The following is a 12,970-nucleotide window of genomic DNA, read 5'->3' on the forward strand; positions in this document are numbered from 1 at the left end:
AGAAGAAGAAGAAGAAGAAGAAAAAAAAGACCAGAGTTGCACAAGAGGCGATTTCGGGCTGCCGTAGCTAGTTAAGTTCTAACTAGTCCGAAGTCGTTTCGTTCGGAGGGAGATTGTAACTACGGAGTAACTTAAACGGTAAAATAACTTTTAAGAAGAAGCTTGCAGGTAATCAATCCATCCCGTACGAACTGGTTACGATTTCTCTTTTTCGGGGTTGGAGAATAATACGAAACCAGGCAACGTCACACACAGCCTCCAGACAGACAAGACAGCATGCAATAAATATGAAGCCAAAAAAAACACCTTGTCTCAAAAAAGGAGAGAATAGACATAATATATTTCTTTTCAACTAACCCATCTCTTCATGTGTTGTTGTGAGACTTTTTTTTTTTTTTTTTTTTTTTTTTTGGAATACACACACACACACACATACATACATACATACATAAAAAATTAATAAAGCAAAAATAAATACCCGGACGCTCATATGCAGCAAGAACGGAATTCCAATAATATATATATATATAAAAGTAAAAGTAAAATAAAATAAAATAAAACAGCTCCAAGCCGGGCCAAGTATATATGAATGATCTTGCAAAGGTGAATGAAATGAATACTCAAGAGAAGAAATAATATGATTTGAATCGACAGTTATGTTGCTAAAGGGGGGGGGGCATGGAACTAATATCGGACCAAAAAGGTTAGAAAGGAGTTGGTCGGTCGGTCGGTCGGTCGGTCGAGACTGGAGAGGAGAAGAAGTAGTAGGATGAAAAATACAAAAATGTTATCGAACAAAAACAAGTTGCTGAAGAAACGATGTAGAGATAGGGAGGTATATAACACCCCCTTCCCCTTCTTCCTCTCGTATGCGCTGCTGAAGGAGGGAGAATTTAAAAAAAAAAAAAAAAAAAAAAAAAAAAAAAAAAAAAAAGAACAACCCGTATCATCACGCAGAGGTACAGTACATGATGCAGTCTAGTCCATTAAAACGAAAGCCCAGGGAAGGGGAATATGCAGACGTCCGGGAGAAGGGGAGGCTTCGCGTATGAAGAAAAAGAAAAGAACAAGGGAAAAAAAAAAAAAAAAAGGCATTTTATTCCTTTTCCTTTTCCCACACCTTTCGATGAAGGTTTTTGAAGGTTTTGATATTTTTCTTTTCCCTCAAATCATCATCGGAAATCATCATCATCATCATCATCATCATCATCGTCATGATCCTCTGCACCCCTCCACCCCCCGATCGGACCTCCCCCCATTCCTTCTCCACCCCCTCCTCCACCATGATTCCCACTCCCCACCATCTCCATCTGATCAAGCCGCTGCACCAACTCCTTTGTCTCCCGCGCAATCTGAAACGCAATGGGCGGCAACTTCCCCGTAACCTCCCGCATCTCACTAACACTCAGGGCCTGGTTACCCTCTGCGCCAGCCTCGGCGAGCCTATCGCGGCACTCGGAGAGGATGCGGATGATGGGCCCGGCGCGGTCGCGGAGGATGGTATTATTATTAACATTAAGGTCAGTATTACTATGGTTATCATTATTATTGTTGCTCTGGTGATGGTCTTGGTGCTGCTGTTGCTGTTGTTCTTGGCGCGTTATGGCAGATTCCGTGGCGTCGATGACTTTGCTGACGACGGCGGAGATGGCGTCAATATGCGTTCGGATGGCGGACATGTCGTCTGGCTCGGCGCGGATGGAGGAGACGAGGGCTTGGATGGACTGGACGACGCCTTCGGTTTGGTCTTCGAGGTATAACTATTCACCCCAATTTCTTTCTTTAGCATTCAGTGCGGAGAAAAGAATATGCATACTTTAAGTCTCAACATATACATAATTGGAGGGTGGGTGGGGGTTATATAATTACCCTAAGCTCCTCCAACTCCCCATCTAACTCACTAATCCCAAGGCCAGGCCTCAGACCCCCGCCTGCAAGTAGCTGCCCGCTGGAATACGTCTTGCGGTGAGACGGCGGTAGACGTGAACTCGTCCGGCCAGGTGAGCGTGTCGAATGCGGCGAGCTGATGGCGCTGTAGACGGAGTCATTCCCGCTCATCCGGCTCAGACTGGGCGGGACGCTGAAGTACGCTGGCGACTGCATGGATCCCAAGTTATCATCATCGTAATCGTCTTCACCAAGTTCGTCTGCAGGTGTGGGTCGGACTTTGACGGTGCGGACGAGCTCGATGATGGCAGCGGTGAGATGCGAGGCGGCGGCGTCGAGTAGGGAGACGGGCGACATCCCGTTGGAGTTTGCAAAGTTCTTCGAGGCTGTGATGAGGTTGTTGGCAGTGGCGGAGACGCGGGCTTTTGCTCTGCTGCGCGACTGCGTGTGTTCATCCGCCCCGCTCCCTTGTGCATTTTCGATGTCCCGGGTGATGTAACGAACGGCGAAGACGACGGCCTTCATCTGTTCGAGAACCTGTGCTGGTTCCGAGATCCGTGCCGTGCGAAGTAGTTCGTCAATCGACATCTGGAATTTCGTAAAGTGCACATCCTTGACCAATCCATTTGGATGGCTTAGATCGTTGTCCTTTGCTATCGTAGTGGCATCTTGTATGCCACCAGGCAAGCCACTCGACGAAGATCGTAGATGTCGTAACTGCGATTTCGTCTTTGCATACCGATTCTTCCAGATCTTGACCTCTTCCTCCATTCGTTGAAAGTCGTGCGTGAGGCGTTCTTCACGTTCCCATTGCTCCTGAGTCCGTTCAGAAAGGGCGCGCATCTCCTGGAGGAAGTTGGAAGCCTCTTTTCGGACCTGCTCGGTCACTTCTCGTTGTTTTCGAAGCTCTTCTCTAAGCTCCTGGTTCTCCCGTTCAATATCTTCAGCCCGTGATTTCCATACTCCGCCATCTGTGTCTATGTCTGTGTCTGTGCCTGTGCCTGCGCCTGCCTTCTCAGTAGCCGCGGCAGCGGCAGCCAAAGCCTGTTGTATTTGCTGCTGTAGAACCTGTTCTGAGGCTTCATACTCTCTCCGCTCGCCCTCCAACTGATCCTGCAGGGAAGCATTGAGATCCTCCGCCTCCGAAAGCTTCACTTCCAAATCTAGTTTCATCTTATCCCATTCTTCTTTTGCACGATCCCAGTCTTCCCTCATACTTTCCCACTCTCGTCTCTCCGAATCCCAAGCCTTCATCATAAACCAAAAATGTTAGTAAAAATGTAACCAACAAAATAACAAGCAAGAGATAAAAACTAAAAAGGGGTCCAAAACATGGCAACAAAGAACCAAAGAAAAGCCCACATTAGAATTATTAGCCATTTCCGCCTTCAGCGTCTCAAGCTCTGCATCCTTCGATTTCTCCAACTCTTCTATCTGTTTCTTCAACTGAGACACCTGCCCCTGCACCTCTGCCAATTTCTGCTTATCGCTTTCCGAGCCCCCACCTCCACCTCCACCCACACCCACACCCACACCCACACTATCCGTCGTCGTAGTCGTCCTCCGACTCTGCAACACCTTATCCAAGGCAAACGCATCACTCCGCCGATCAGGACCATTATCATCGTCATACCTACTTGCCGCATCCTCCTCTTCATCAACATCAACATCAACATCAACATCAACATCAACATCACCATCCTCCTCTTCCTCCTCTTCCTCCACCATAGTGCTCTTATTCGGCACTATAGTGTTACTCTGGAATGATTTCGGAAACGGCGCGTTTTCAGGAATAGTCTCCTCATTGATCCCTAAGCCTGCAGCACCAGGTGCACCGCCGCCGGCACCGGAAGAGTGACTCAACGAGCCTTGCCGGGGAGGGAATCGGCTCCCCTGGTGGGGATTTGGTGGCAAGCCTCTTCCACCAGGCCCGGGGCCAGGACCGGTGACCTGTGGCATGGGACCTCTGGATTGAGTTCGTGGGGGGGCAGGGTAGCCATTTGGCCCATAGCCGAATGATCCATTGGAAGCCGGGCGAGGATCGTAGCCGTTGCTAGTGAGTCCCGAGCCGTAACCGCCGCGCACGCTGGGTGCGGGACTGACTCTGCGACTCCGATCCATGCCGGCAAAATGCGGGAAGCGCCGTTCCAGTTCACACAGCACGTCTGTAGCCAAGTTTCTGAATCTGGGTTGTTGGAGCGAGGAGAGGACCTGGCGGGCTTGGTTACGCTTTTCGTGGAATTCCTGGCGCGGGGGGAGGTAAGGGGGTACATCTGGTCGGGGCCCGCCGGGTCGATTGGGCGAGACTGCCTGGCGACGGAGTAGCTCGTCATACACATCTGTACTTAGATCCATAACCTGACTCGGTGAGAGTCTGAGGAGCTTGTCGCGTGCCTTGTTGGGGTGTAATGCCGTAGGATCCTCCCGTCCTTGTCCATGCAAGTATCGTTTCAGTACGGTATAGTGCTTCAGCAGCAGGTCCTCCATCATCTTGTACCTCTTGCTTCTCTGATCGGAAAGGGTTCCATCGCTCGCTCTCGACCTGGACGTGACCGAACTGGGAGGTGAAGGGTTCTGGGACATGTCTGAAGGGCGACGCGGAGCAAGGCCATTGGTGCTGCTTCTACTGCCATTGGGAGCAGGGTCAGGAGCGTCCGGGGCATGCATTTGCAACGGACTGTAAGGCGGGCCACCTGAGGCAGATATTGGGGGAGAGGCTAGGGCGCTTCGGCCGTGCGGGAGAGCGGGAGACTGTGGTGTATCGGACTTGCCGCCCATCGACTGGTAGCGGTCGACTCCGGACCATTCGCTTCCATCGGTGGAAGAAACGGGTGACATTGTCCCTGGGTGAGCAAGTATACCATTCCCCCACAGAAGCGCAGTCAAGGAAGCCAATGGATTCGGGAGGAAGCGAGGATATGGGAGTGAGAATGAGAGTGAGGCGGGCGGAGTGTCTGTGTTTTATTGAGGACTTCAAAAAAGCATGAGGAGCCCGTATATTATCTACTATCTGCCCGACGCCGCGGTAAAGTTCCCAGCAGGGAATTCTGGTCTGTTATATTTATCCTTTTCGTATACTCCAGCTTTCCCGACAGAGAGTGTTTCCACTAGTTGAAGAGAGCGCGGCCTGGGCTAGGGTGAGGGTAGCAAACGATTGTGTTTTAGATAGCGGTATTTACAGGAGGAAGAGGAGTTATTAAAAGGAGGGTTCGGGCGGAATGACGAAATAGCGAGGGCTGGAGGGATTGTAACAGGCTCATAGAGACGAAAGGAATGGCGGTAGATTCATTAAATCGTTAAAAGGGAAACAAAAACCCGTGTAGAGGAAAATGATTGTTTCGGGGACAGGCGGTGATGGGGGTGGTTTCTTTTGCGGAGAAGAAGCGTAGAGTAGTAGTAGTAGTAGTAGTAGTAGTAGTCTGGTTCGTCTGGATATATTAAAAGGTTGGTTTGAGGACGAGGAGGAGGAGGAGGAGGAGGAGAGGTTGAGGGCGCTTGGCTGATAAATAAACTAAAAGTTAGTTAATAGGTCTTCGATTCTTTTTTCACCCCCCTCACTCACCCCTTGAACAAGCAGGGCAACAAAAGCAGGTTTTTCGCGTTGTTTTCTGCTAGTTGCTGCTGCATATGAGAGGAGACGCGAGAGAGGCGTTGGAAAAAGTGCTATAGTAGGAATAATAAAAATAAATATTGAAAAAAACAAAAAAGACAAGAAAAACAAAAAAGAAAAAGAAAAAAGAGACGATCTTCGGGATGGCAAGGCAAGGCAGGGCGACGGTTGTTGGAATGGCTGTTAGATCCAAGCCTGGTCTGGCTGAGGTAGGTAGGTAGGGTAGTTAACGAGGAAGAGGATGAGGTATTAATGGATGATGGGAGATGGGAGATGAGGCACCTCTTGATCCGTAACTTCGCCTTCACAGCGGCGAGCAGAGGAGGAGGAGGAGGAGGAGGAGGAGTTGAATCTGGTGAAGGGTGAACTGGTTGAACTGGTTGAATTTAGCAGAAAGGAAAGGGGGAGGAGACAGCAGCATCAGACAACAGACAACAGACAAACAGGAAACTAGACAACAAGCGCGCGCTATAGTTACGGGGGCAAGCAGCGGCACGAGAAGAGAGACATGATTTATTCTATTCTTATTATTATTATTATTATTATTATTATTATTATTATTCTTATTATTATATATTCCATTCCGGTTTCTACAGGGCTAGTAAATAAATAATATGAGATTATACTCTATATCAATATCACCCTATCCATACATATACATACATACATACATGCAGAACTAGTCTATCCCAGTTTCTTTCCCGATAAAACTACTCTGTACATACATAGTACAATGTATGTACATGTATATACAGCCCAGCCATGGCCATTTATTTATTTATTTGCCTTTGCGCCAAAAAATCCTCTATTCTTCTCCTCAGCGTTGGTAACTGGTAAGCCGATTGGGGGATTTGTTGAAGAATCCTACCTATCCTATCCTACCTATCCTATCTATCTAATCTATTCAGGGGAGGGACCAAGCAAGGACCAGCCAGGGCTGGCCCGGCTTGAGGTAAATTTTTTTATGTTGAAAATAAATTAACTTAACAAGTTACGCTAACTACTCTAATAATAACTTAACTACGCTGCTACTACTCCGTACACTGCGCCCACAACTACGGGAAGTACGCTGGAGTACGCTGTTCAACACCCAACCAACCCCACACCTTAGGCCCGCTTTTGGGGGAGGGGTGGGGGCAGCAATAAGAAATGGATGAAACCTCCATTCGCATTGGAGATATTTATGAGATATTTAGATGTGTCAAATGGAAGAGTCACTAGGTAGCGGTGTATTTATATCTCTCTAGGTACAGTACAGTATTTGCGTAGGTCATATACACTACACTCATCCATCCATCCATCCATCCATCCATCCATCCATCCATCCATCATCAGGGCGCGCTGGGCCTGGGTGGTGGGAAGGAAACACGGAACCCTCCCTCGAGAAGAAGAGAAAAAAGAAAGGGAAGGGAGAGAGGACCAAGAAATCGACGAGATGAGAAAGAAAGAAAACACCTCAGCCAAGTCCCCCAATTCATTCACTGCAAGCAGCCATCAAGAAACCCTGCTTGGGCCTGCGAGGTAGATTTGCCTTTTCTCTCCTCTCCCTTGCATCAAGCCCGGCCCGGCCCGGCCCAGTCCAGCCCCCTTGTTCATTTTCCGTACATGGCTTTATTTAGTTATTTCTTTGGAAGGAGAAGCTTAATCACATCAAGGACATCAAACCGACAAAAAAAATGTAACTGACGCGAGAGGGGAAGAAATGAAGAAAAGAAGAAAAGAAAAGAAAAAGACGAAGAAAGAAAAGAAAAAGACGAAGAAAGAAAAGAAAAAGACGAAAGAAAAAGGAAAAAAAAAAAAATACCTGGGACATTTTGACCAAAAAGTACATTACATTATAAAATAATTATGAGTTCAGGAAGAAAAAAGGGAAGATAGAAACAAAATATCCAGGGGATATATACGCTCCATATATGCCATGGTGGGAAAAAAAGGTGAAAACGAAATAGATGAAAAAACGCAAAAGAAACAAAATATGAGTAAATTAATCGTATCGTCACACGAAAAAAGGTAGACAACAGCCTCAATCACCAATCACCGCCCCGCACCAGATGCAGGCGTCATCCCCAACCCGACCGCCGCCGCCCCCACCGCCGCCGAAACAGGCGTAATAGACCTCGTCGACGCAGCAGTCGCCGCCGGTGCACTGCGATTATGGGCCATATGTGCCTTGACAAGATGGCCCGCGGCCAGCGCGCCGCACAAAGAGAGCTCACCCGCGAGCACGGCAGCGGCGACGATGCGGGCGAGACGGCGGGCGTTGTCGCCTGGGTTTGTCGGGTGCGGGCCACGCACGCCGAGGAGCTCGAGCATGGCGGATTGGGTTTCGAGGATTGTGCCGCCGCCTATTGTGCCTACTTCGATGGAGGGCATGGAGACGCTTATTTGGAGGTTGCCGTTTACGCTGTTGGAGGGTTGTTGGGGTTAGTACGAGGAGAGGATGGATGATGTGGGGAGAAATGAGAAGGGGAAATTTTGGGGGGGGGGGGGGGGGGGGAGGTAACTAACTTCTTCATCATGGTGATACAGTTGCTACTCTCGACATTCTGCGCGGGATCCTGGCCCGTCGCGATGAATAGAGCCGTGACGATATTAGAGGCATGCGCGTTGAACCCGCCAATGCTACCCGCCATCGCACTCCCGACCAGATTCTTGCTAATATTCAGCTCCACAAGCGCGTCCACATCGCTCTTCAGCACGCTCCGCACCACATCACCAGGTATAATCGCCTCGGCAACAACAGCCTTTCCACGCCCGTCAATCCAGTTAATCGCAGCCGGCTTCTTGTCCGTACAGTAATTCCCGGACACGGAGATGGTATCCATATCCTCAAACCCAGCCTCCGTGGACATGACATGCAGCGCCTTCTCGACGCCCTTGGAGATCATGTTCATGCCCATCGCATCGCCCGTCGTGGTCTTGAAGCGGATGTAGAGGTTCGTGCCGGCCATGGCCGTTTTCATGGACTGCAGGCGCGCGAAGCGGCTGGTGGAGTTGAAGGCGTTCTTCATCACGGTCTGGCCTTCTTCGGAGTCTAGCCAGACTTTGGCAGCGCCGGCACGGGCGAGGGTTGGGAACGCAACGCAAGGCCCGCGGGTCATGCCGTCGCCGGTGATGACGGTGATGGCGCCGCCGCCGGCGTTGATAGCCTTGCAGCCACGGCTTGTGCTCGCGACGAGGACACCCTCCGTTGTCGCCATGGGAATGAAGTAGCTTTGGCCGTCGATGGTGAGCGGCCCTGCGAGACCGAGAGGGAGCGGGAGGTAGCCGATGACGTTTTCGCAGCAGGCACCGTGGACGAGGGTGTAGTTGTAATCCTTATACGGCACCTTGGAGCTTTCGAGTGAGCTGGTCAAGTACGCGGTCTGAGGGTTCCTTGCGGTAGCGGCTCTTCTGATCTTCACGGCTCTCGTCAGCGCATCGATGCGGGGAATGCTTGGGTCTTCCATGGTCTTCTCCAGAGCATAACCAGGTATTTTCCCGCGGACCGAAAGATCAATTAACTCCTCATCTGTCAAAAACGGTGCCATCTTCTCCTTGAGCAACTTCTCACACTCCTCGCGCGAGCGAAGCGTGCCATTAGCCTTAACCTCCTGTTTCCTCTGCTCCTTCTCATGGTCAATCTCAGGTTCCTTGGAGATTTCATTAACAGGTTCCGGCTCCTTAATACTCCACCGCGCAGCGTTAAACAGGTATCCATTGAGAATAACACTTAATGTCAGAGCGGCTATAATCCACTTGCTGATGATCGGATCGTCGAGACTCTTTAGGAGGCTCTCGATAACTTTACCTCCAACAGCATCCAAAAATTGATCCGTATATTCAATATCAAAAATACCACCTTCCTCCGCTCCGGCATAGTGAACAGAGGGGTACTCAAGGTTATACTTGATAGGCGCTAGCACGGTAACAACGGATTCCAGCTGCTTGCTCTTCGCATCCACATAAATCGAATCCAACCCATTCTCTGCAACTTTGAACGGATCAATCGGGGCTGGTGAAAGCAAATTGGAAAGTTTCGACAGTGCCGGGAAAACGAGCCCATCCCCACGGTTTCGGAACGGAAGGGTGCAAATATTGAACACATTAACAAGCACGAATCCACCGACCATCAGAATCTTAAACTTTGGCACGCTACTCGCCTTGACCTTCTTGCCGAATACCCCATTGGTATTTCCCTTGGATTTTCCATTCGCATCAGTTCCCTCAGGGCTCATGCGGGGCCAGTCATTGCTCGCCGCCACATTTTCCGCGACGGTGCGGGTAATGCCGTCCTCTTCCAGCGCTTTGCGGAGAGCCACATGTCGCTTGATCCGGTTGATCTCCAGCTTGATACATAGTATCGTGGTGTAGAAGGTGAACAACAAAACGCAGTCGAAAAACAGGATCCAGGCAGCGAGGAAGCAAAACTGTCGCAGGCCACCCTGAACCCCAGATGCAGCACCAGCAACCAAGATCGCAATTTCGATACAGTAATCGCGAACGATTTCAACACCCTTAGCTTTGATGGCGAATTGGATGGCGTCTTGTATGGAGCTTGGCGAGGAGACGGTGGTTGAGCCTGCCTGTCTAGGAGGGGCCTGGCGGCGAGTATCCAGCGAAGCTGACAGGACAGCTTTGGTCAGGATGATGGGTTTTTCAAATCCGATCGTAACTACCAGGAAAGGAAGTCCTTCTGACAAGAGCACCATGTTGATGGGAACGCCGAGTTTAGTCGTGACAAGGAGGCCAAATAGGAACGCAAAGACGCTCGAGAAGAGCACGGTGGCTGCGAGCCAAAATTTGGAGCCGAGACGTCTCATGGACAGGAACAGGGACACAAATGTTAGATGCATGGATATATACCCCAGAACCATGATAATTATATCCACGGTTTCCGCATGCTGCATACATTAGAAAATTAGTACACATTCTCAGCTATTTTCAATTGCTATGCCATGCTATCCATCCATAGGTATTCAGTGCTTCGAAAAAAAGGGAGGAAAACTCACTTTCAAAAGATCAACAAACGAATTCCAGGCATCTGTAAGCCAAATCCGCAAAACCCGTCGCGAGCCAGAGCCTGAGCTACGCGCAGCTTTCATGATCCACTTCTTCTGCTCCGTCGAGCCATCCTCGGCATCCTGCTCCGCTGGAATCTCCTGTGCCGCTTTCAAGAAATCGGATATCTGATCATAAGGCACGGCAAACGCCAATGACGAATCGTGCGATATCGGGGAGAGCAAATTGGGCGTATGTGGGATAGGCACTGCGGAGCAGTTGGCTGGAACTGCGACGTTCTTCGCTGCCGGTGGTGCCTGTGGGGACCGGGCGGATGAATCCGGGAAGACGAATGTTGTCAAAGCCAAATGCTGTACATTCTGTATGTTTTATAACAACAAATAATAACCCGGTTAGCCCCCCCCCAAACCAAAAAAAAAAAAAAAAAAGAGAGAGAGAGAGAGAGAGAGAGAGAGAAAGGGGGGGAGAGAGAAAGAGGTTCAGCGGAGACATTTGATAAAAGCGATGTATACCTTCGCATCCTCCACCTGTACAGCATTATCAATCTGCCACCTCCACCCTGTAGCTTCACCCAGTCGCAGATTCCTCGCCCCAGTTAACAACGGCTCAACATCCAGCTGTCCCGGGCCTGCGCCCACGTCTCTCACGGCGTCAAACAGGCTCCCCTCGAGAAGCCCAACATAGGTTGTACTTGCCAGCAATGCGATGACGACGATGGTTATGGATGGGATGTAGACAGCTTCTGCTGGAGGCGGCCTGCAGCGCTGTGTCCAAGCGGCGATTGACCCACCCGGCTTCTGCGGAGTCGCAAGCATTGACGTTGCGGAACCGTTGGGGAAGAACCCAGGACCCCCTCATGTTTTTTTCCTTGGGGGGGGGGGGGGGGTTGTTTTTCTCGCGATTTTTTACGTGTTTCTCTCTTTCTCCGGAACTCGAGAATGGTATTTTGAGCTCTTGTTGCCGAAGCCAATGCTGTCTGTTCCCCGGTTAAAAGAACGTATGCGACTTTTAAGTCTTAGGGGACGAGAAGGCTTTGATCGATGGGCGGACGAGACAAAAAAGAAAAAGGAAAGGGGGATGCCGGCTATCTAATCATCACAATAGCGGACATTGAGGTAATAAGACTCGGAGGGACCGGAAGAAAGAAGACGTCGAAAACGCGATGATGGTATACAAAGCCCTAGACAAAGAAGTAGATGTTAGATAGTTCATTGGTAAGGTGTTGTTGGTGTTTCTTCTGGTGGTGAGCACAGCAGCTAGCTGCCTGGAACAAGGGGGGGGGCGAGAAATGTTGATTTGATTGATGTCTTTGGGACTATACTATAGTAGCTCTTGTATACTCACACAAACGACGAAACCAGCTCCTGGGAAGCGGAGGGAATATGGTTTACTGGGTAGAATATTGGAATTGAAGGATTTCCAGAGGACGAGAAAAGAAAAGAGATTGAAAAAGACCGGATAAAAAAAAGTATGTAGGAGGGTGGGCGAGAGAAGATCTGCACCGCCCAAGTCGCTGCGTAAGCCACACAAACGGGAGAAGGAGGAATTGAGTGAAGGTGTGTGAGAGAAATGAAGAGTTCCTCCTGGCTAGAGTAGCATAACTACGCAGTAGCGGGAGGGAGAGGAAGAGATAAGAATTGGCAAAGGTGAGTGAGGACGAGGAAAAACGCGGCCGTTTATTGTGGCAAGTCGAGAACCGGTTGGTTGGTTGGAACTACGCAGCGTATGTAACAGCGTATGAGCTAACCAGTGGAAGGGATGAACAAGCTAACTAACTACTCCGTAACTAGTAGTGGGCCTCTAGCAGTTTGGCGCCTCAGCAGCAGCAAAGAGGAGGGAGCGAGCGCAGAGTTGGATGCGACCAAGTTGAAGGGTATTTTTTTCTTTCTCTCTTTGGCTGGGTTTTTCGCCTGCCTTGGCTTGTTCCTTTCCCCCTTTTGAGTCTAAACCGAGAACGGCGGAACGCCCAACAGGCACGCCCATACAACCCCTAACGCCCCCGACCCCGACCCAGAACTCGGGGGTCTCCAGGGCCTGAAGCTGAGCGTGGTGTAGCTTAGAGGGGCGCTGCTACAGCCTACAGCATGCAGTCCCAGCCGCCCATTCTTCTTCTCACCGCCCCTTTCCACGCTAGGCTTCTTCGCGCTATTTTACCGCCGGATTATCACGTTTTTCCGGAACTGCACCCGCTGTTTTTTTTTTTCCCTCCTGACAAGCGCCGACGCAACGCGGGATGTTTGTTTGACACTGCTGTACCTACCTGCCTGCTACTCTGTACTCCGTACGGAGTACTGTACTGTACTGTCAGATCTTTCAGTTGCTGGCCATGGAATGCGCTGCACCCGGCATAAAGAAAGAAAGGATAGTAGAAAGGATAGTTAGTTACCTCATAGTTAGGACTAGTTAACATTGTTTCTTTAACCTTTTTTTTTACTCTTTTAACTTCCACCGTGTTTTCCGCTCCCTCATTAA

At 49.9% G+C, this 12,970-nt stretch overlaps 2 protein-coding genes across 2 annotated transcripts; both read right to left on the reverse strand.

Annotated features, from left to right (window-relative positions):
* Nucleotides 1-20: 20 nt before the first annotated feature.
* BDCG_01823 (cell polarity protein) lies at nt 21-4,725 on the reverse strand (the record flags this gene model as incomplete). Its single annotated transcript, XM_045417368.1, has 3 exons — nt 21-1,760; nt 1,870-3,135; nt 3,250-4,725. 3 exons carry the CDS (start codon nt 4,723-4,725, stop codon nt 1,173-1,175), a joined length of 3,330 nt encoding a protein of 1,109 aa, XP_045274203.1. The 3' UTR covers nt 21-1,172.
* Nucleotides 4,726-6,629: 1,904 nt separating this feature from the next.
* BDCG_01824 (hydroxymethylglutaryl-CoA reductase (NADPH)) lies at nt 6,630-12,729 on the reverse strand. Its single transcript, XM_045417369.1, has 5 exons — nt 11,843-12,729; nt 11,011-11,678; nt 10,489-10,857; nt 8,006-10,380; nt 6,630-7,901 (listed from the first exon to the last, which is right to left on the reverse strand). The coding sequence occupies exons 2-5, from the start codon at nt 11,311-11,313 to the stop codon at nt 7,532-7,534; spliced, it is 3,417 nt and encodes a 1,138-aa protein (XP_045274204.1). The 5' UTR covers nt 11,314-11,678; nt 11,843-12,729; the 3' UTR covers nt 6,630-7,531.
* Nucleotides 12,730-12,970: the final 241 nt, after the last annotated feature.

The sequence above is a fragment of the Blastomyces dermatitidis genome (genome assembly GCF_000003525.1).
Source record: "Blastomyces dermatitidis ER-3 genomic scaffold supercont1.2, whole genome shotgun sequence".
NCBI classification, from domain to species: domain Eukaryota; kingdom Fungi; phylum Ascomycota; class Eurotiomycetes; order Onygenales; family Ajellomycetaceae; genus Blastomyces; species Blastomyces dermatitidis.